The following is a 23,922-nucleotide window of genomic DNA, read 5'->3' as shown; positions in this document are numbered from 1 at the left end:
ACAACTTGTTCAAATTCTCTCACACTTTTTATTGTAAAACAAAGACAAAACAAGATTGGGTAAACAAGAAAAATATTGAATTGTAAGTGACATCTGCAATATGGACTTTTTTTTTTTTGGTCTTAATGTTCTGGGTAAAATAACACATTTACGCAAAATAGCTGCTCTTGCCCCATCATGCTGCTTTCTCTGATAAGATTTCCACTTTCTAGTCAGATATGCTATAAAAATTGTATTATCCAATTTTGAGTTCAGTTTATCTCACAATTCATTTCTGATAAATCAAATGTTCCACAGTGTACAGTAGGAAAAGAACAGAAGGAAATGATGCTTAAATCAGTGTATTATACAAGACGCACTCAACTGTGTTTTCTTTGAATTTATATATGTTACGAACTTAAAAAGATACCAGGAACCTCCATCAAATCCAGAAAGCATTTTTATTCTGCTTTAATATACAGTAATGATAAAAATGAGTAAATTCTTTACATGCACGTAGAACCCTTCATTATAAAGGATCCCAATTCATTTAATAAATTATAACTTGAGCTCTGTTCACTTCTATGTAGGTATTTACGTGGCCCTTATCAGTAGAGCTGGGCAAATAACTATTTATCAGGTCACTGGCAGTTCCAAAAAACCAACAAAATAAATGTGGGTCTGCTCGAATTTGGAAACTCCGAAAAACTTTGATGAATTGAAAAAGTTTGCTTTGGGTTGAAGGAAACATTTTGTTTCCAGATATCCTTAAAAGGAGGAAGGCTGGGGTGATGGTGCCATCTCCCTTTGAAGCATTAACCTAGTGGTTACGGCTCTCTCCTGGGATGTGGGAGAGAGATATTCAGTTCCCTCCTAATCCTGATATGGAGAAGTGATTTTAACTTGGGTGCCCCACATTGCAGAAGAATGCCCTAACCACTTGGCTGAATAGTCATTTTCTCTCTGTCTTTGTCCCAACCTCCAATGACTAATTATTTATACAAAGTGGAACCACTTCAACAGGAGAGACTGAGAAAGACCCACTCCAGACTACCCAGTAGCCCCGGGGTAAGGGAACTTTTCTGCTGTGAGATCAAAGTTTAAATCCCTTCTTCAGATCAGATAGAGGGAGCAATTGAACCTGGCTCCTATTCCATATCTTAAGTGAGTGCACTGGGCTAAAATGTACAAGGCAGGCACTACTATTGTCTCAGCCTCCAGCCATTTTGTGAATGGCATCTCAGTCCTGAAAACAAAGATTTGGCTGAAACTATTCAGCAATTTCATGTCAAATTTGCAACATTTTGGTCTACTGTTCACCAAAAAAAAAATTGCTCAGTTCTACTTATCAGTATAGTATCTGAGCGCTCAAGTGTTCATTTTCTCAATGGGACTAGTCCTGCAAATAAGGCTGGTAGGATACAGGAATGTAGGACATCACTGAAATGCAACCACTTCTGAGATGGAAGACTGCCACCCAGCATACAGCACGTTAGTGGAGAGCAGGGAAATTTTTACCAGGTGACTAGGGAAAATTCCCTGCTCTTCTGAAGAGTGCCATGGTATCTTGAATGTCAAAAAGAGAAAGCAGGAAAATAGTAGCTAATGTTTAACATTCTTCTCAGTCCTGATGGTGCACTAGATAAAAGGACAAGCATGTTGCTGGTAGTCTGTGCTGCTACACAAGGGAGTCATATTCAGTGTCCAGGTCCACTCTCTCATTCCTGGAGTTGAGTGGGCAGCACTTTCCATCACTTTGTGGGAATTTACAACTTGTGTTGCTCTGCTGCAAAATTCCTGGCTACTTATACAGCATCATGGATGCATCTCCGGGGGCAAGGTCTGTTCACTGCTTGAAGCAAGATCAATGCAAAACACAGTGGAGGAGGAATTACTGGAAAAGAAATACCGGGTGGATAACAAAATTCTGTATTGCCAGTGCAGACTTCTGATGACAGAAAAGAGAATGGGGCAAAATCTGGCCAGTGTAGGGGAAGTGGCATAACTGTCCCCAAGGAAGCACAAAAACATTCTGGAAAAGCAGAAGCAGGAGTTTTTGTAGGGACTGCATACAGGATCATACATTCAATACTCCCACCCCCATAATGCCCAACTCTGGATTGTTCCTCTTAAAAGCCTGCTAGAGAGGGTCTAGACAAACCAGAATAAGGAACATATTTCTGCCCATGCTCTTTTGACTGGCCATAGTGCTATGCCTAGCACCTGCCAGGATTTAAGCTTATGTTCATAACATTTCAATTACTTGGTGTATCTTTATTCCCTCTCCTCTAATCATAAAAAGGGCTGGTTAGTTTGTCATCTCTCTAAGTCCTGTATCCTACATCGTTCAGAAATTCCATTTGGTCAGGCTCCATTTATACACAATCAGTATTCATAGGCGACTTATGGAGAGAGACATTTTTAATAATGTGTTTGAGACTTTATATTTGATATTCATAATTTCATACTGTATGCTGATTGGGGCAGGGATCACTTCATCTTTTATATTTGTCCAGCATGCTGTGCTCAAGAAATAAGTTTTCTCCCGTTGGGATGAAACTGGAGCACATTTTCCCTGCTTCCTTAGATCCTATACACCCTATCTCTCTCCAGACCATTTATTGTGTTAAGTGTTGCAAATGCAAATAAAAAAGCAATGATCGAGATGAAAAACACACTAACCTTTTATTTTTTCCACACAAACCTCATAGGCAAATTTGCAAGAGCGAAATGACCCACCACAGCTGCTGTTAGACTACAAATATATGTTCCCAGTTTTGTTTCCGTTCAGTCCATCCTCCATAACCATGGACTCTATTCACATCCCTGCTTCTCTCAACTTGGAATTTCTCAACGAAGTCTGAAGAAAATGTCTTCAAAGCGGTCCCCCTTCACCAGAGAATTCAAGCAAAAAAAAAAAATCTTTTTAACGTGGACCAAACAAGATTATGGAAGAACCAATACACAGTAATCAGTTAGTGCTAAACTTTATACTATAATAAGAAACTGATCTTGTATGTGATTTTTTTTTTTGTAACTTGCAGCTCAAAATAAGAATACTTGAAATACAGAATTTTTTTACTGCTTGATTTCATGTTGAAATAGTGCAAAGCCCATAGCAGAGTCTCCAACAGACATGAACAGCAAACACTGGAAAGTGGGAGATGGTTAATTTGGTCTTCATAAGTGGCTATGAAGAAACTCCAGATAAAAATCAAAGTCAAAACACTGTCTTCAGAAAAACGATGGCATTGATAAGGTGGTTTGTACATATTAATGCATTTCAATGCAGAGATACAATTTCACATTTCTTCCTGTTGCTAGTCACTGTATCACAATGGTCAGTTCAGAAATATAAGTTGCAAAATGTGCAAATAAGTGTTCATCACACAGTTTAAGGTGTCGGTGAAAACAAGCATAGTTTTCAGTCTAAGGTGGATTTTATTTGTCAGGAATTCTGATTTCCTGAGTCACCACTGCTCTCCATCCAATACGCTTTTATCTCTGTGCATGCTGCAGAGATGTAGCTAGGGGTGGCCATTTAGACTTTCTCTCACCCACAGAATTGTGGTGATGGCCTCAAATCTTTCTGGTGCAATAATCTAGGAGGTGAGGGGCTGTAGTGTCTCTCCCCACGTCAGTATTGGAAACTTTCATCCTAAAATCCACTCCTGGCTTTACCCTATGCTTATAGGAGTTAAGATACTGCCACATCTAGTGAAGACAAAGATGCTCTACTGGTTTTTAATACCTTACATAATTATGGAGGGCAGTCGCCGTTTCCATGGGCTGACATAACCAGTATCAGAATCCATGTAACAAAATTATACCTACACCCAGGGCCATCCCTCATGTGAGGCCCGGGACATAGGCACCAAGTTTCTGATCTGTCAGGGGGTGCTCCCCTCACCCAGCTCTGACTCAACCCCTTCCCCCATTCCCCGCCTCTTCCCCACCCAGTTCCGCTCTTCTCCCCTCCCCTCGCAGCGCCTCCTGACACAGCAAAATATCTGGTCCACAGTAGGCACTGAGAAGCAAGGACAGGTGCTGATTGGTGGGCAGGAGGCCCTGTGGGGAGAGGGAGGTTCTGGCAGGGGGGCTGCTGCTTGCCTTCTCACACACACCCCCCGCTCACCTCCCCATTTGCCCCCTGACCCTGCTCGCCCTCCTGCCTCACCTCCTCATGTTTTTATGGAAGCGCGGGGCCTCCGATTTGCCATACCCAAGGGATGGCTCTGCCTATACCATTCTATAAATTCTGGCAATCTTCATATGTGTGGATAACTCATGTAAATCCAATCCAGTTCCTGATCCTGCTCACACTGGGTGAAATTGTAGCCCTAATTAAGTCAGTGGAAAAACTCCAATTGACTTCAACAGGGTCAGAATTTTACCCATTGAATTCAATAGCAATACTTCTATTGATCAGTGATGCAGCTTCTGGGCCTAAAGTAACAAAAGGAATACTAGCAATAATTTGTTTAATTCACAGTGTTTTAAAGCAAAAGAGAATGCGTAAGAAATTGAATGACTTAAGTCCATGTCTATACTAGCACTTATGTTGGCAAAACTTTTGTCGCTGAGGGGTGTGAAAAGACCTCCCTGAGTGACATAAATTTTGCCGACATAAGCGCTCATGTGCACAATGCTGTGTTGGCGGGCGATGCTCTCCCACTGACATAGCTACTGCCACTCACCGAGCTGGTTTTATTATATTGACGGGAGAGCTTTCTCCTGTTGGCATAACACAGCTAAATAAGTGCTCTTACAGCTACACAGCTGTATTGAATCAGCTGTGCCGCTGTAAGCTTGTAAGTGTAGACATGGCCCAACTCAAAAATCCTATAACTAGTATTTTGATAACCCAAAGCACTTATTAACAGAACACAGAAGTCAACATTAATCTTAAATTCCTATCAGAATAATGAATTGAAAACTGTCAAATACAAGAAGTTATCAGATAAAATCATTTGAATTGTAATCCAATAGGATTTTTTGAAATCTTATTAATATAAAAAGTTCCCTATTCCTCACTATTCAGGAATTAAAATGGGTCTGCTATTCCCAAAGCATTTCTTGATCATTCTCAGTACTTGCCAGAATCTATCTAATTCTCAGTAGTCACAGGAAATGCTATCCTTATTAGGAGAAAATGGCATCTAAAGGTAGACAATGCCATATAACAGCAATGATTGTATTACTTTGTGGTGGGGCCTGTTTGCAAATTATGACCTTTTCAGCTCTAAGGTCACAACACTTTTGCAGTTCTAACTTTCCAGGCTGCAAAATGCAATGGGGATATTTGTCACTTGCAAAGGCCCAATCTTTTGCGAATCATGAACACGTAGGCCTGTGCACCTCCCTAATGGTCCTGCCTAAGAAAATCTTGATTCCTTTGCATTTACTGCTATGGTTCTTAAGTGTCTCAGCAGTTCCATGATGACAAAGTGCTTTTGAGAAAAACCTATCTGCATTTTTCAGACTATTTTTAGTTGCTATAAATCATCTCCAAATAGCGAATTTATTATTAGGTATCCAATTATCCCAGAACGTGAGAATCTCTTAGACATACATTACACCCCAAACACAACATACCGTGGTCACCTTTTAGACAAGGAGTGTGTCTTGATTTAGACATTATGTATATAATCTATGTATATACACCTTATAATAGTCCTGTATATGTATATCGCTATAAAAAGCAAACGTTAAATAAGTGCTATTAAGAGTTATATTGAACTACGTCTACAGTAAAAGTACATGCGCTCAAACAAAAGACTATGGTTTAGCATAGCTGTTACCGGTGAAGGATATAATTAAGCCAATTCACAACGAAGGAGGAAACTTTTCCTAGAACCAATGCCCATAATATAGAATAGCAGAACATTTGTTGCCTGTACAGTACCAGCACTACCTCCAAACTACACTCCTTGATCATTTGCATCTATTGCATGTATTCAGTAATGCCTTCACTTTCCTCCCACTTACAGTAGGAATCACACTACGTGTTGGCTGCAGCTCAGAATACCCACTTTCTTGCTCTTCTCAGTGTCAAATACCTGTCTAAAGTAGTATTTTTTATTATAGCTACCTCTTCCTCTACAATATTTCAAAGCATTTGTTAAATTTTTCACTGCATTTTATAATTCAATTAAACCCTATGTTTTTCCTGGAGTGAACCCATCTTCACACTAAACAAAAATAATCTAAAGCAAAACTTAGTCCAGTGAGATGGTTACACAGATGCTATCCTCACAACTCATCTTATGCCAGCAGTTTCCTCTCAGGCTCTTCAGGTCTCTACCTCTCTCTAATGTTGTAAATTATTCACTGTACGACTCCAACAGGATTCACCAAACTTAATGCTTATTAAGCAGACTAAATTAAAGAGAGCTGCAGAATCCTTTTCCACAATGGTCTTGTTACTAATCACAGGTGTAAAATGTGGTTAATGTTCTTCAAAGGGATAATGGTATTTCACTGGGAGCAGTAAGGAACTTAATTTATATGTATTATAAAAAGAATCTCTTACAAACCATTAGTATTGAAATAGATAGGAACTGGGTATTTAATGTTTGATGTGTAATAATTTAACTTATCCACTAAGCTGCATTTGGAAAAGGATTCTGCAGAAAATATCTTTAATGTACATGATCTTTTCTGTTAGCAATTTTTAAAATATCTGGTTTAATTCAGTTGTATTATCACGCTCAAATAGGCCTTTTTCCCTCAAAAACCTGCCATGTCTTTACGTTAAAAAAAAAAATACAAAAATGTTCAATGTAAAAGCACGGCTTTTTGAAAACTTTGCTTTTCAGATTTGTTTTTAATAGTGATGACTAAGATGAGCATTTTCCCGCTGTGTGCCTTTAGCTGTTACTAAGATAACTGTGACTTCTCAACGTTTCTCTGAAAAAAGTGTTAAACTGTGGGAAAATTTTAATGTGGTATCATAAAGTCTGTAGATTTAGAAGTTCGCTTATAAAGCATTACGTTACACTGAGAAGGTTTTGCAAAAAAGATTTTAATCTCATCACATTTTTTTCCATGCATTGTATTTCTAAGGGTATGATTGGGACTAGCCCCCTAATCTCCAAGGAAATGTATACTGTATGTAATATAAAAATAATCAACACTGACTATAACCATACACTTGACTTCATGCATGCATTCTGTCTTGTGTAGTCTATGTTCAAGACACTTCCACAACATCCAGGACATAACTTCCAAAAGTTTTATTTTAGTATGAAACTGGCTTCAGTTTCTTTTCAGTTGTATTTTTGTAGCCACTCCTGTTGATCTTTCACAGCTACTCTAAATTTACACTAAGCTTGGGGAAAGGAACATCTGCCATCAAAGCTCAAAACTGAATTGTGCAACCCTAGCCTGTGCAAAAAAATCCTCACTCAATTACATCATTGAATCCGCTGGAACTTATCATAAGTGAGCAATGATAGCAAGATTGTATACCTTGATCCTGAAAATATACACACAAATAACTTTGTGAGGCATCCCATTGTAGTCAATAGACTGATTTTCCACACTATTAGCTGTAAGACCAATAATAGTGAAGAATCAAACCCAATCTGACTGATCAATGAGTAAAATTATTCAGATGTGTAAGTGTTCACAAGATTTCACCCTCAATTTGTACAGACCAAGTGTGAATTGCAAAGGGGTTAAGTGACATTAATGATAAAACACTTGTAATACTAGGTCATATTTCTTTCCTACTCAGCCTATTATCTGACTATGTAAACTTATTCTTGTCAGACTAATATTGTTGCGGACAGTGTTGCAGAATTAACATTTCCTAACTGCACTTAAATGTGCCAACATAATTAAAGTATATTGCATGAACCACCACACACTTCCAACCTTATTGAATTACATATAGTACAACCATAACTGAAAATTATTTTCTTTCTGAAATGATAGCAGAGTCAATGTTAAAGTGAAACAATTTGGAAAATATTTTTCCCTTCAAGAGTATAGAATTTATTTTTTAAAAACTGCAAATGTCAGAAAATAGATCCTGAAACAAAACTGAAATTTAAACACTCCAACTCTATCCAAAAATGTGCTACTATACCAGTCCAAGCCCTATTTTTTTGTGTGAAGTTTCATTACCTTAACAAGCAGAAGGTGCAGCTGTTCTGAAGGAGTTTGAATGATATTCAGGGGGGTGAACCCTGAATGTAGATGAAATACTACTGCTGATAAAATATTTTTCCATTTTGAACAAATCTGTAAACTACACCTTTGTTTATAGGAAAATGCTTGTAATAGTTACTGTAATATTCAGCTGTGGATAAAAATTTGTGAAATAAATACTTTTGAATAAATTAAATTGTGACTTTTTGGACAAAACTGAAAATGTAATATTATTTTGCATTTCAACAATAGCTTCCATCTTAAACTCAAAGCACTTTACAAACATTAAAATGATCAATCCTGAAAGCTTTTACTTATGATTATGGGCATCTAAGGGTCTGATCCAAAGCCCAATGAAATTCATGGAAGTGACTTCAATAGGTTTGAGTACTGTACACTACTAACAAACATGTGAAGAACTGCCTGGTACTGAGCCTCAGTACGTCCCTGTAAAATATCATCCTCTAACAGAGGGAGAAAATGAAGCGCAGAGAGATTAAGTGACTTGCCCAAGACACTCAAGTCAGTGCTGGGAATAGAATCCAGGCTCATGACTCTCAGTCCTGCACTTTTAACCACAAAACTCAACCTTCCTTTTCTCTTCCTATCAGAAATTTGGCTGGAAAGCCATTTGTGTACTTAGTCATTTGTGTACTTCGTGGTAGTAGGCCTAATTAGATAGCACAGGTGTAGGTCAGGGCAGAATTTGGCCTAGTATAATTAAGAAGGAAGAAATTACTCACCTTGTGCAGTCCGTCCTGCCTGCCCGCACGCCACTCCCCACCTGCCATGAGGCTAGCCAGCATGCACGGGCATTTCTCCTTCAGTTCCTTCTCTACTGTAGAGTCAACAAGTGCAACTCCGAAGTAGAGGGCAGGAGGGAGGGTTGTGGAGCACCCACAGGGACTCACATCTCAAAGAACATCATTACTCCACAAGGTGAGTTGCAATGTTCCTATTGGAGTGCCAATGTAGGTGACTCCTGAGCAGTACCCACCACTGGAGGCCGGGACTTCGGAGTCAAGTCTGATACAACTGATAGTACAGAGGCCCTGAATTGGGCGTCTGAAGCCAAATCACTCAGAATGGCATAGTGTTCTGCGAAGGTATCTGTAGATGCCCATGTAGCTGCTCCACATATCTCTGATATGGGGATACCCTAAGGGAAGGTGTTTGACTAGGAGACCAACCTTGTGGAATGCGAGAGTACTGAAGGTGGGGATGTTACACCCCCCCCCCCCGCCCAAAATTGGTAGCAGAGTTTAATACAGTTAAGACCCACTCGAAGAGCCTTTGAGCTGAGATCACTGCATCTTTTGACCTTTACACAACTGAAAGGAAGAGCCTCGGAGATTTTCGGAAGGCTTTTGTCCTAAGTAGAAGGCCAAAGCTCTCCACACACCGAGTGTATGGAAGATGATCTCTCTGTTATCCGTATGAGGATTTGGATAGAATGTTGGGCGTTGAATGAGTTGATTCATGTGAAATGCAGAAGTTATTTTGAGAGTGAACTTCGGGTGCAGTCTGAGTGTGACCTTGTCCAGGAAGAACACCGTAAAATGGAATGTGCCTCAAAGCTGCTATCTCCCTTATCCTTCTGGCAGAAGTGATGGCGATGAGGAACGCTGTCTTCCTGGAAAGGTGAGTTAACAAGCAAGTGGCCATGGGTTCAAACGGTGGTCTATTCAGGCCCTTTAAAACTATGTTGAAGTCCCATTGCAGAATGAGGGTCTGGGGTTGTGGGAAGAGGTTTGCTATACCTTTTAGAAACCTCTTCATAGCTGGGTGAGAGAAGATTGAATAGCCTTCTACCTTCTGGCTACAATTGCTGTCAAGTGAACCTTCAGCGAGCTAATAGATCGACCCAATTTCTTTAGGGATAACCGATAGTCCAGGATCACCAGTAAGGTGGCTGAATTAGGGGTGATATCCTTGGGTTGGCAGCATATCTGGAATCTCTACCGTTTTCTACAGGTAGGTGTGACAAGTAACACACTTCCTACGGTGCAATAGTACTTCCTATACCACCTCCGAGCAGGATGCCTCTGTGTGCTGGAACCATGAAGGAGCCCCGCTTTGAGGTGCAGGACCCATGGACTGTGGTGAAGGGTGTGACCCTTGTTTTGTGACAGGAGGTAGGGACTGATTGGTAGGGTCACTGGTGAACAGAAGGCCAGCTGAAACAGGTAACGGTATCATGTCTGACTGGGCCAGGTAGGGGCAATCAGAATGGTATTTGCTTTTTCCCTTTTTCTCTTCAACAAGACCTCGCTACAGGGATTCACAGACCTCTTGTTACCAGTCGTTAGTGACTGGCTCGTTTCCTTAGAATCACCTGCCTCGACATAGAAGTTTGCAGTGATATCTCACTCCAGGACTCTGGAGGTTGAAGGGCCAACTCTATAAGCAGGAATTTTGGCCTTAACTCTCTCTCCTTCCTGGACCTGGATTTTAGCTGCTGGCATCAACCACACCTTTGTCGATTGTGCTTCTCCCTAAGGCAGCAAATACACTGCTAGCATTCGCCCATTACTGGGATGGAATCTTTGCAGCTAAGACACTTTTTGAAGCCTGGGGAGCCAAGATACCCTTATGACTTGTCCATTGTGGGGGCGGTAGGCGAGACCTTATTATTGTTTTTCTTTTTTTAGGCATACTCAACTAAAAACAAATGAGTACTAAAAGAAAGGGGCTTCACATGAGCAAAAAAAAATTGCAAAAGTATCAGGAGTTAATGTTCTGTGCTTGAGAAGGAACTGAGGGAGAAATGCCCACGCATGCTGGCTAGACGTGTGGCAGGCGAGGAGCCGAGTGTGCTGCTAGGATGGACTAATATTGAAATTATCCGATTGACAGTGCACGGGCGTGTGCACACCTATAGTAGAGCACCAATAGGGACACTACTTGAAGAAAAATACATTCCCAGGTGGAATTACTCTGTACATGCATAAGAGCAAATTTAAAAATACAGGTACTGGACAGATTAGATGAAGTGAAAGGGGGAAGGACTAGATCAGAGGTTCCCAAACTATGGTCTGTGGTGCTTTGCAGGTGTTCTAAAGAGCGTGCCTGATCAAATAGTGCTGTCACTTCTCCTTGTGTTGTTCTGACAGAAACTGAAATGATGAGCAAAGGAAATTTTTTCCCCCGCAAGGGACAAACCACATGTTGCTCGAAAGACAGCTGAAAAACACATCAGTACTTTCCTGATATGACTTTTATATAATCAATTGATGCGGCTGCCATGGAGATCATGCATCGGAGAGTGTCTGAGACAATGTGTATGTTAAAATATGATCCATTATTAGAACTTCGGGAACACGAGCCCATGACAACTGAAAATGATGTCCAGTCTGAGCTAGAACACATGGAAATACATACCTACATATTTTGCACCCGTATCGTCACTTGGGAAGCCACTGACCGTTTTCAAGAGCCATTCCACTACTAACTTTGATCTCTGGAAAGCAGAGCTTACTATGTCCACTCTTGAGAGTGTCTGTTAAACTGCAATAAGAATTAAACCCGCCACACTCCTTACTGAAATTCTACGAATATTCCTTAGAAAAATAGGTACTAGCACTCTTATTAGGCTTATGGATGACTCTGAGGACAGACACTATAATCATCAACTTTGGACCTTTTAAAGCAGGAAACCCTTGGGAGGGGTAAAGCCATTACTAGTGGCACTGTTTAGATAATCTTTGTACTCTCCAGATTATTGTATTTGCTTTTCAACTAGTAAATTATGCAGTTTATCAGACAAAACCCTTCCTGAAAGGAGTGCAAGAAAAAGGAGCTCTTTTCCATTTTCACATGACAAGAATGGCACTCTGAACCATATTGGCAAAGTACTTGACCCGCTAAAATATTATTTTGAATTAAACTGTGAGGATCCCTTATTCTTAAAAAATTATTCAGGCCATGTGAAGTATAAGGAGTTAAACAAAATTCTCATTTGCCCCTCTGTTCAGAATCATTCTTGCTAAAACAGACATCCTCTTTTCAAATTTGGAGCAATGATTTGCCACTGGACCTAAGACCTAGTTTGATCTAGCCTCCAAATCGTTGCAGAAAGCCTAAAGAAACCTGCTTTACGCAGGTGCTCTTTGCAAGAGTTGAGAGGAAAACACCCTGTCAATCTGCAAACAGACGTTGCACAGCTAGCTGTCTTGGTAGCCAATAGGCTCTAATAGCAGCTGTTGTCCTACACTTCCCATTCACAGGCACTGGGATATGGCCAGTGTTCTATGGAGTCACAAGCCATGATCTATCTCTTGTCCAAGACCTAAAACCCATGAGCCATGGAATCACAGTGGTGGTTCTTCATGTAGGACCTTTTACACTGAGAATATGGACAGGATCTGGCTCAAAGGGAGTAAACACTGTTTTTCTCTTCTGTAGTGACGTAAGATGTACCCAACTATAGTGTGTGTACGAACTTAGGACCAGATTTTCAAAGGTGCCTAAAGATGTAGATATGTACCATTGAAATGAATGGAAGTTAGGCCCCTAATTTGCTTAGGTGTTCTTAAAAATCCCACTAGGATGGCATCTTTTAGCATGTACCACATTCATTTCCTATGCATCCTGTCCAGCTCAGATTATTGTTCCTCATCAAGACAGATCATGAATCTGAATTTTAAATCCAAGCTCTCCCAGAATTTGAGGCTATACAAAGCTGAGGGTTGGTCCAAAATAGAGATTAAGGTCAGCTACTGAATTAGGCTACTGATCCGAACTTACCCAAAAGTTCAGAAATATTTGGAGCTGAGGTGGGGGTTCACGCCCAGCTCTAGTTCCTGGAAAAAGTGATCTGCATGCATGCTGCGTGGGGCTTATATGATTAGTAGAACATCCACAGTTAGGGTAGGTAGGATAAATATTTGGAAGGAAAATAAAACTTCATGTTTCAGGACATAAAACAATCTCATAGCGTTTCAAAGAAAAAACTTCCCCTATGAGTACGTTTCATACTTGTCCTTTGGGAATCATAGAATATCAGGATTGGAAGGGACCTCAGGAGATCATCTAGGAAGAAGCTCTGTGTAAAGAAGCCCTGTTTTGTGAAGGTCTCCCACCATTGCTCATACCTGTTAAAAGTCCCACTAGTATTAGCAACATAAAGAACCCCACCCTAGATGAGCCACCAGCTGCCCCAATCATTTAAAGCACCAAAGGATCTGACTCTGCTCACATCAGGTCTAATCAGAACACTTGAATGTTGTGGATCCCCAGACAAGCTTGCTTTCTCCCCACACATCAGATGACTACTCCCACAGGTTGTGCTTCTCTTCACAGCCTTACAGTCCAGCTTCCCCCCCCCCCCCCCCCGGCTAACCTTCCCACCTTGTCCAATCACTAGTTCAGGTCTGTACCTCAGCCTTTAGTGCGCTGTATATTAGATTTCCCCCTGCTCTGACTCCAGATATGCCAGCTCTTGCAAATTGATCGGAAGAGTCATGATTTCTCAGTAAAATTAAACCTCTCTCATGATCACACAATAGAAATCTCAAATGTCAGGATTTTTTTTCAGCCACCACACACATGTGTTTCCAGTCAAACAGGAGTTACCCAACCCTAAACAAAGCAAAGAGGTTTCTCCACCAGCTGTTAATTCCAAAGTACTCTGAAAGGCGATGAGAATTCAGTTACATACCAGATAAACAAAGCTATTAAGCTAACAAGAGACCTCATAGCTACATCCCAGCAGGGCAGAGAAACTTCACAGAAGTCGGGAGGGCCAACCCTCAAATAAGCAATTGAATCAACTGGAGAAAATCCTGACATTTGAGAGTTCTAAAAGTGAGGCTTAATTTTATTCAGAAAATCCTGTCCACCACCCCAGGTGTGGCCAACACTCCAGGGGTGAGCCCGAGGTGGCTGCTCCTCTGCCAGCTTGGGAATGGGAGATGGAACCCCACTGCACCCCTCAAGGCCTGGGGAGGTGAGGAACCCTAAGGAGCAGAGATGAGGCTGGGGGCTAAAGTGAGGAGGGTGAGGGGGCTATATTGATTGTGGGTTCTGAGCAGGTGGAGTGAACGCGGTGAGGGTGAACTGAGGACAGTGGAGATGGATATGGTATTTGGGCTGAACTGATGGAGTGGTGAGTATGGGGGTTGGGGGGCTGAGTTGAGGGGGGTTGGTGGGGAGAGAACGGATGCGGGGACTGGAAGACAGGACTGATTGCTCGGCAGGAAAAGGGCAGTTATGGGAGTGAGAGCTCCTGCAGCAGGGGCCAAAAATCACTTTATCCAGTACATGTGGGAGAGTGGTCAACACTGTCACATGCACACACGCTGGGGATGGGCAGGGGGAGTCTAAAAAACACAATATAATTTTTTTTAATGTCATGATTTTGGGGCCAATCTCATGATTTTTGATCTCCTGAAGTTGGCAATATTGTAACTTCTTCATTCACTCCTCGTCCTCACCTCCTGCTCCAGCCCTTATGTTTAGCAGGCACCAACAGGACCATTAAATGTCGGAATTACATAAGCTGCTTTATCCCTCTTCCCTCAGATTGTGCCACATCCGGGGACTGGGGTTTCATCTTGTCCCTGTGGCACCTCCTACCACCACTAGTAATTGTGGCTATGGGCCTGAAGCCACCTTGAGCCTGAGTGCTTGCCACTACCTATAATCACAGCTGCTGGAGCCCTCTATTGCTTCCAGTCTTTGACTACCTTTGATAATCAGGGTCCAGATGCCCTAAGGGGAGAACAGGGGGTCTGAACCCCAAATAATAAGGAATTGAATCAACTGGCTATATACAATGATATTGTTTATAAATATATGTGAAGCAAGGTCTTTTTATGAATGCTGGTAATGTTCTGAACTTGATGTTCATGAGGAGATATGTAGACAGGCTATGGTTATGAATGTACAGATGTATATATGAATAGAACATTGTAATTGTAACTAGGCTGCAACTACAGCATCACCTCCCAACAGGCGGTCAAGTAATCAGGCAAGGAGGGTCAACTCCCAGGCTAGTTGTTTACACACAACTAACTGTACTACCTAGGGAAAGACAATGGTGGACCACAGAAACTGAAAAGAAAACCCCCTGGATCCTATCACAGCATGTGATGTACCTCATCCCACTGTACTAAATCCCCAAATATCAACAATGTGGGTGAAACCAGCAATCATTATGGTCTCCAGTGAACTCTCAGAAAAATGATAAAAGACAAAAACAGCGTATCACTGTAGACCAGGGGTCTCAAACACCATTTCGGGGAAGGGGTTGGAATGGGGGCAGGGCAGGGCCTCATGGAAGGGGTGGAGTGGGGGCAGTGGGGGGGCGTGGTCAGTGGTGCGGCCCTCGGGCCAATGTATTAGTCCTCATGTGGCTCTCGTGGTCATTTGAGACCCCTGCTTTAGACGAACACTTTTCACAAAATGATCACTCCATATCTGACCTCTCAGTCCTCATTCTCAAAGGAAATCTGCACAAAACCTGCAGAATATCTTCAAAAGACAAGCCGAGAGCTTAAACGTATAACTTTGCTAAACACTAAAAATCATGATCTTAATAAAGACATCAGATGTATGGCTTTTTACAACAATCTCGAATCAAGGGCACCAGAGTCCTCCCATAAGTGGAGGACCCAGGGGCCTGCATCCCCCCCGAGGCCTTGCCCGTGACCAAGCTGGAGAGGGGGCAAAGAGCCTGCCCCTGACCCCTGCCCGGATGGTGACCGAAAGCAGCCCCCTGCCTGCCTCCCAGGCTTCATGCTTGGCCAAGGGCAGGTGGAGGGTCTGCCACAGCTCCCCCACACAGCTGCCTAGGCTCCCCAGCTGGGCTCCCTGCTGGCCTGGCCATGGGGAAGGGAAAGGGGCGGGGTCTGATCAGGTGAAAAGTGGATGGGCCAGGATCCCCACTTTCAAAAAGTGGAAGGGCCCTGGCCCCCTGGTTCTGGTGCCTCTGTCTCTAACTCCCTAATCCCCCTTGTTTTTGTCCTACGACTGCAGAGATGTTAACTGGGCACTTAACCTTGTACGGAGACTCTGATGCTAAACAATCTACTCCACCTTCTATTTAAATGTGATACTCTGAGGTACGATCTACACTACCAACCTATATCGGTATAACTACATCGCTCAAAAGTGTGAAAAATCCACACTCCTGAGCGACCTATTTAGACCTACCTACCCCACCCGTGTCGACAGCATTATATTAATGGGAGAAGACATAGCTACTGCCTCTTAGGAAAGTGGATTAACTAAACAGATGAGAGAGCTCTCTCCCATCAGTTTAGAGCAGCAGTTCTCAAACTGTGGGTTGGGACCCCAAAGTGGGTCACAATCCTGTTCTAATGGGGTCGCCAGGGCTGGCATTAGACTTGCTGGGGCCAGAGCTGAAGCCCAAGCCCCACCTCTTGGGGCCAAAGCCAAAGCATGAGGGCCTCAGCCCTGGGTGGTGGGGCTCAGGTTACAGGCCCCCTGCTTGTGACTGAAGCCCTTGGGCTTTTCCCCTCCCTCTCCCCCGCCTGGAGCAATAGGGCTTCGGCTTTGCCCCTCTTCTCCCCCTCCCCCCATCTGGAGTGGTGGGGCTCAGACGGGCTGAGGCTTCAGTCCTCCCTCCTGGGGTCATGTAATGATTTTTGTTGTCAGAAGGAGGTCGCAGTGCAATTACATTTGAGAACCCCTGGCTTAGAGTGTCTTCATTAAAGCTGCGTGCTACAGTGGCACAGCTTCACTGTTTCTGGCCAATGGGAGCTGTGGGAAGCAGTGGCTACCACGTCCCTCGGCCTGCGCTGCTCCCCGCAGCTCCCATTGGCCAGGAACGGCAAACGCAGCCAATGGGAGCTGTGGTGTTCCGTGCCTGTGGACGCTCTAGATAAAGAAACCGGTCCGGCCTGCCCAGCTTTACCCTGACAGGCCGGGTGTCAGAGGTTGCCAACCCCTGCTGTAGCAGTTTAAGTGTAGACAGAGTCTAAGAAAACACGAGTCTTGGAATCAGGCAGCAACAGAGATACATAAATGAATAAATAAATAAATAAGCAGGTACAGTATGACGTTAAACGTAAACTACTAAAAAAAGGGGGGGGTTAAAAAAAGAAAAAAATTTGACAAAGTAAAGAAACTGTTTTTGTGCTTGTTCCATTTAAATTAAGATGGTTAAAATATGCATTTTTTTCTGCATAGTAAAGTTTCAAAGCTGTGTTAAGGTTCAGTTCTAAACTTTTGAAAGAACAATAACATTTCGTTCATAATTACAAACATTTCAGAGTTATGAACAACCTCCATTTCCAAGGTGTTTGTAACTCTTAGAGTCTACTGTACCCACTCTGGCATATAGAGGTCTGTAAAATGCTTTGAGATGACTGGGTGAAAGGTTCAAAGGATGAGGCTATTTATAAACCATTTAAACTGCATCCCTTTTGAGATTAGTTATAGCATCAGTATACTGTGACATTTTGGGGATCCCCCAGAGCAGTAAGGGATTCTGTCACTGCCTGCCTTATAACTTTGGGTACCAAAATGCTATGCTGCTATGGCTCAAAGCTTGACACCAGTAGCCAGTCTACAATAATAAAGCTTTCAACGTTGGCTTCCACGCACCTAGTTACTCCTTACAGCGTGACCCCACTAGACCTTCTGGTCCCAAGTCCCCTTAAATCCACCTCCCTGAATTTTTAACTACCAGTCAGACTTTCCCCCTCTGGTTTTTCACCCCAGAAAATGAGTGAAACCTGCCCACAATCATCAGTTGACTTTGACACACACACACTTCACACACAGTTTGCACAACAGAGACCTAGCTGGGGTAAAAGTAAACAAAAAGTTTATTTAATAGAAAAAATGATAAATTCAAAGATAAAATAGTAAAGAAAAGCAAACACAAATAGATTACACAGAAGATAAATAAAGATGCAATCTCAGACTTTACACTTCAATATTAGCTAAGTTCCCTTTTCTAAAACAAGTTATCTGTTGCCTCTGAACAGTTTTCCTAGAGGGGATCCAGCCTTCCACATACAGCACCCTGCTTAGATGTTGTTCCTCATAGCTCTTCCAGATAACATTCACTTCAAACCTCTTCCCTTTAAACAGCCTACAGGGTTTGCAGGGTATTTTTCCCCCTCTCTCAAGCTACAGGTACAGTGAAGCACTTACAGCTGCATCACTGTAGACTTGTGGAGGAGATGCTCTAAGCCGACCATCAGTTTAAGAAGTCCTGCCTCTGCGAGAGGTGGTAGCTATGTCAGGGGGAGAAGCTCTCCCCCTGTATACCAGCTGTCCTGGTATATAGCTCTCCTGTGTATACCAGCACTTGGGTCAGTATAATTTACATTGCTCAGGGGTGTGGATTATTTATATCCCTGAGCAACGTAAATTATACTGAAGTTACCTATAGCGTGGACAGGGTCTTAGACTATGGTAATTCATGGTTATGCAGAGCAGTGGCAACTCCCTCCTTTTTTAGGGTATGTCTCCACTTAAAATGTTACAGTGTAGACTCTACATATGCTGATGGGAGGGGTTCTCCTGTCAGAATAGTTAATCCACCTCCCCGTGAGGTGGCAGCTAGCTTGATGGAAGAATTCTTCCATTGACCTAGTGTTGTCTACATAGGGAGATAGGTCAACATAGCTAAATCTCTCAGGGGTGTAGATTTTTCACACCCCTGAGAGAGTTAGTTATACCGAGATAAATTCCTAGTGTAGACCAGTCCTTAGTTTCCCAAAACAGGGGTTTTCTTTTCAGTTTCCCTCTCTTTCCATTAACTAATGGTCCACCATTGCTTTTCCCTAAGTTGTACAATGCTAGGTGCTTACAGTTAGTTTCGTGTAAACAACTATCCTGAAAGGTGACCCTCTCTGCCTGATTACTTCACCCTCCTGTTGTGAAGTGATGCTGTAATTGCACCCTAGTTTCATTTACAATGTTCCACACATATATACATGCATACATTCATAGCCAGCCTGTATGTACATATCTCCTAATGTTTATCAAGTTTAGAACATTACAAGCTTTCATAAAAGACCTTACTTCACATATTTCCATTGTATGTAACCTGTCAATTCAATTGCTTATTCTTTGGGGTTCAGACCCTCTGTTCTCCTCTAGATATATCTTGACCCTGATTGTCACACACCCCCTCATGACTTTGATGCTGGAGTTTTGGCCACTGGCCATGACGTAAGCTTCACCTGTGTCCTCCCTTTTCTAGACAGTGTCGGCTATCTCCAGCCCATCAATATGTTTAATCTCCATATCATACTGCAAAGCTATGCTCCAGCATAGCAATCTGGAGTTGGTTCCTTTTGTTCTATGTAGCTATTCCAGTGGCGCATGGTCTGTTAATACCCTTAACTGCCTATTTGAACAGGTAGGTTCTGAGGGCTCATCTACACCTGAAATGCTCCAGCACTTCAGTGCTGACACCACCTACGCTGTTGGCGTAGGTAATCCACCTCCCTGAGCTGCTGTGGCTAGGTCAATGGAAGAATTCTTCAGTCAAGCTAATCATGTCTAGGTGGGGACTTAAATCGGCTTAACTATGCCACTCAGGGCTGTGGATTTTTCACACCTGTGAGTGACAGTTATGCCAACCTAATTTGACCAGAACTGAGTTATTTCACAGCCCATAACTCCTTATCTATTATGACAGGTTTCAGAGTAACAGCCGTGTTAGTCTGTATTCGCAAAAAGAAAAGGAGTACTTGTGGCACCTTAGAGACTAACCAATTTATTTGAGCATAAGCTTTCTTATGCTCAAATAAATTGGTTAGTCTCTAAGGTGCCACAAGTACTCCTTTTCTTATCTATTATGATGGTTCCATGGGAGACAGTTTTTTGCTCAGCAATACAATGGGGTGTTTCTTGTTGTCCTCCCCAGTCTGAATTAGTATAGCTGTGAGACCTTTGTTGAATGCATCAATGCACACTTCAAACATTTTCTTAAAATCTGGATTGGCCAAGATGGGGGTGTCTGATAAAATTTGTTTCAGTGTATCAAAACCCTTTTGACAGGAGTCTGACCAAACCACGTTTTCTGGTTTTGTTTTCCGGCAAAGACTCATGATAGGAGCAACAATGTCACTGAAACCTCCTACAGCTTTTCAATAATAGTTAACCAGACTTATAAAAGATTTAATTTGTTTCTTAGTTTTGGGGACAAGCCAATTTACAATAGCTTTCTGCTTTCAGGGGATATGGGTAGACTTGGCCTCTGCCCATCTAATGATGATGCAGGTATCGGATCTTTGCTGCCTCTATCGTATATTTTGACAGCTTGACTATGCGGCCTGCCTCCCTCCCTGAGGCTTTTCAATATCTTCCCCATATGTGTTTTGTGTTCCTCCCACGTACTGCTCAATATACCAATATTGTCTATGTATCTGAGAGCAGTGTCCTGGAATGTGACTCCTGCTTTAATTCATTCAGAGGACAGTACCTTAAACTCAAAAAGTCCAAAATTAGTAATGAATGCAGACTTTTTTTGTGACACTGTTTCCAAGGGAATTTGCCAGTTGTCCCTTGGTTAAATCTAAAGTAGTTGAATGTTTAGTTATGCTACGTCTATCTAACATATCATCTACATGAGACACAGGGCAAGCATCTGGGAGTGTAACCACATCCAGGGTTTGTGTACGCTTCAAATGCTGCAGTAGTGCAGCTGCCCTGCTGTAGTGTTCAGTGAAGACACTCCTTCCTACGCTAGTCTAGTGCACCTCCCCGAGAGTCGGTAGCTAGGTTGGTGGGAAAATTCTCGGTGGTGCTGTCTTCACCAGAGTTAGATTGGTTTAACTGTGTCGCTTAGGGGTATGGATTTTTCACACTGCTGCATGGACCAGGCCTAAATTTTCTATAATCTACATAAAACTGTACTGTATGGTTGTTCTTTGAGACTAGAACAATTGGAGAAGCCCAGGGGCTGTCTGAGGGCAGACCTACACTAAAATCCACACCCAAGAGAGGTAGCTATGCCAACCTAACTCCTGGAGTAGACAGTGCTCGGTGGAAGGAAGAATTCTTCTGTCGACCTATACGCTGCCTTTCAGGGAGGTGGATTACTTACACTGACGGGAGCTGACAGGAGAAACCATACTGCTGATGTAGGTAGTGTCTACAGTGAAGCACTACAGGGGTGTAGCGTTTCAAGTGTGGACAAGCCCTAAGTCCAGGAGAGGTGATACTTTGTGGTCCTCATCTACTTTGTGGTCCTCATCTGCATAGCATATCATGTTTACTATAGCCCCTTTGTTATTGTAAGCTTTCAATCTGTTAATATATACAGTCTGGAGAAAGCCCTGGCCATAGGCTTTCTGTACCTGGTAAGTGTTTCTGTTGCTGCCTGATTGTGTACTTTCAGTTCCAAATGAGGTGTGTGATTGACTGGTCAGTTCATAACTCTGGTGTTCGTAACTTTGAGCTTCTACTGTAAGCATCATAAGTCCCATTTTACAGATAGGGAAACTGAGACACAGATCTTGTGATCTGATCAAGGTCAAAGATGAAGTCAACAGCAGAGCCAGAAACAGAATCCAAGAACTGCTGATTCCTGATCCCTTACTTTATTCTCTAAGCACAGATTCATTACAGAGGTATCCTAATATATTATTGTAATGTGTATCAGAAATTAGCTCTATAAATCCTGATCCTGCAAAAGACACAAATGAGGTTCTGTGCAGGGGCCACCCATGCAGCTCCAGCTTCAGAATCACGACATATGTTATTGTTCTGGTCTCAGCTGCCTTTCTCAGCACAAATCTCATCAAGTAGTTCTGCAGAACTCAGATTGCGCAGTGGGCTAATCATCACAGACCAGGGTTTAGTGAGCTCCACACTTTTTCTTTCCTGCCATCTTCGTGCAAGATGTTCCCACCTGTCATTCTCCGAGTCACATTAGAACTAGGAGTAGATTTTTATCGGTAAATGTTGGTGAATGTCAATTTCACTGTACAAGCACAAACCACTTAAAATATTTCTATCTATGGTTATCTAAATTTACAGATAGACAAAGTAAAACATGCTGCTTGAGAACTCAGTTGGATTTAAGGATATTTACTTTGTATATTTTGATATGTGATGTCAACAATTTGTGTTTTAACAGATATAAAGCTTTAACTTTTTTAAATATAGTCTACTGTAATTAAATAATTGTCTGCCTTCCCCCACCCCCGAAACTTTCTGCAACTGTGAAAATTTAAATTGTGTACATTAGGGGGTAGGAGAAATTCTTAAAACCTGTAATTTTGATCTACTGAGAAAATTAAAGCAATAAAAATAAAGAATGCTTAACAGTAAATAAACACTGATATTATCCATCAAAGTTATGAAAAAAGAATCTAATTCTGACAAGCCTAATTTTCTCTCACTACAGAAATCTTCTAACAGAAGTTTCTACACAATAAAAACTTTATTTTAAAACAACCACCATATAATGTCATACATGTGTATTTTAAAACATTTACCTGTCTATTTCTAGCTTTGAAGAACAAAAGCCTCCTCCCAATGGGGTGCAGTGCTGAATAATAGGAGCAACAGAGGACGAAATCACAAGTTTTCATGTAGTTTCTCCCAAATTGTTCTGTTGGGGTCGGGGTACCCCCGATGGAAAAGGCAGTGGGATCAATTCACAAACACACAGATCCCAGGAGATCAGCGGGCCTGAGGAGTTCCATGTCCCCAGCGCTCCCAGGACGCCTGCAGCTGGTCTCCTCCCTAGGGAATGGGGGGCTGCCATTACAGGGACATCCTGAATGTGCAAGGGATGTGTGTATGTGTGCATGTACATGGGGGGCGTAACACTACAACTGGGTTGGGTTTGAGGGCTGCACAGGCCAGGGACTGGAATATGTGTGTGTTGCACCCAAAGGAAAGGGGGAAAAGCGGGAAGGTGGTAAGGGGCAGCAGCGAAGAGGGGCAGGAAGAGAAGACACTGGGCAGGCGGCAGTGAGCACAGGGGCACCCGGGGTTCCAGGCAGTGAGTTCAGGGGCCCTGGGGGTCCAGGACGTGGGGCTCCAGGCAGTGAGTTCAGGGGCCCTGGGCTGGGGGGTCCAGGACGTGGGGCTCCAGGCACTGAGTTCAGGGGCCCTGGGCTGGGGGGTCCAGGACGTGGGGCTCCAGGCACTGAGTTCAGGGGCCCTGGGCTTGGGGGTTCAGGACGTGGGGCTCCAGGCACTGAGTTCAGGGGCCCTGGGCTGGGGGGTCCAGGACGTGGGGCTCCAGGCACTGAGTTCAGGGGCCCTGGGCTGGGGGGTCCAGGACGTGGGGCTCCAGGCACTGAGTTCAGGGGCCCTGGGCTGGGGGGTCCAGGACGTGGGGCTCCAGGCACTGAGTTCAGGGGCCCTGGGCTGGGGGGTCACACGAGGCAGCAGCCGGGAGGGACAGGAAGACTCGCTTCCTTCCACCGCTGCCCAAGGGGCGCGTCGCTCCCCCTTCGCTCTGCTTCGGCCCAGGGCCCCACCCCGGCCTGGCTCTGGCGGCCCGCTCCCGCTGTCTGCCCGGGACCAGGCGGCTCCCCGCCCCGCACGCTCTCAGGGCCACCCTCGAGTCACCGCCAGGCCCGGCCCGGCCCACCGGGGACGGCGTTGCCCCAGGCTCCCCCCGGCTTTCCCCTCCAGCCCGCTCAGCTTTGCATCCGCAGGCGCCGATTCCACCGGCCCCCAGCGTCAATGCCATAGGAAAGGTATGCCGGGGGGGGGGGGGGCTTGCTGCCCTCCCTGAGCCTGTTCCCTACAGGAACCCGCCTCTGGCGCGAGGCCGTCACTTGAACAACGACGGTCCCCGCCTTGACCCCCGGCACAGCGCCGGGTGACTAACGCGCCGAA

The 23,922-nt window shown here is 43.4% G+C and overlaps 1 protein-coding gene, 1 long non-coding RNA gene and 1 other non-coding gene across 6 annotated transcripts in view; 1 reads left to right on the top strand and 2 right to left on the bottom strand.

Annotated features, from left to right (window-relative positions):
* MYO5B (myosin VB) overlaps nucleotides 1-8,329 on the top strand; it is a 374,454-nt gene extending 366,125 nt beyond the window's left edge. For all 4 annotated transcript variants that reach the window (XM_078852710.1, XM_078852708.1, XM_078852707.1 and 1 more), the window contains one exon: nucleotides 2,691-8,329. In XM_078852710.1, the coding sequence (XP_078708836.1) occupies nucleotides 2,691-2,843 (153 nt within the window). In that variant the 3' untranslated portion in view covers nucleotides 2,844-8,329. The remainder of the gene's footprint in view (nucleotides 1-2,690) is intronic.
* Nucleotides 64-23,897, bottom strand: LOC140911920 (uncharacterized). The gene is made up of 3 exons (XR_013635760.1): nucleotides 22,563-23,897; nucleotides 2,662-2,868; nucleotides 64-1,873 (listed from the first exon to the last, which is right to left on the bottom strand). It is a non-coding gene; the product is annotated as an uncharacterized LOC140911920 (long non-coding RNA).
* LOC140912174 (small Cajal body-specific RNA 18) lies at nucleotides 21,830-21,915 on the bottom strand. Its single transcript, XR_012159252.1, has one exon.
* Nucleotides 23,898-23,922: the final 25 nt, after the last annotated feature.

Source organism: Lepidochelys kempii, chromosome 5 (assembly GCF_965140285.1).
Source record: "Lepidochelys kempii isolate rLepKem1 chromosome 5, rLepKem1.hap1, whole genome shotgun sequence".
Classification (NCBI taxonomy): Eukaryota; Metazoa; Chordata; order Testudines; family Cheloniidae; genus Lepidochelys; species Lepidochelys kempii.
Note: the sequence above shows the minus strand (reverse complement) of the source record. Positions and strands in the feature narration are given on the sequence as shown.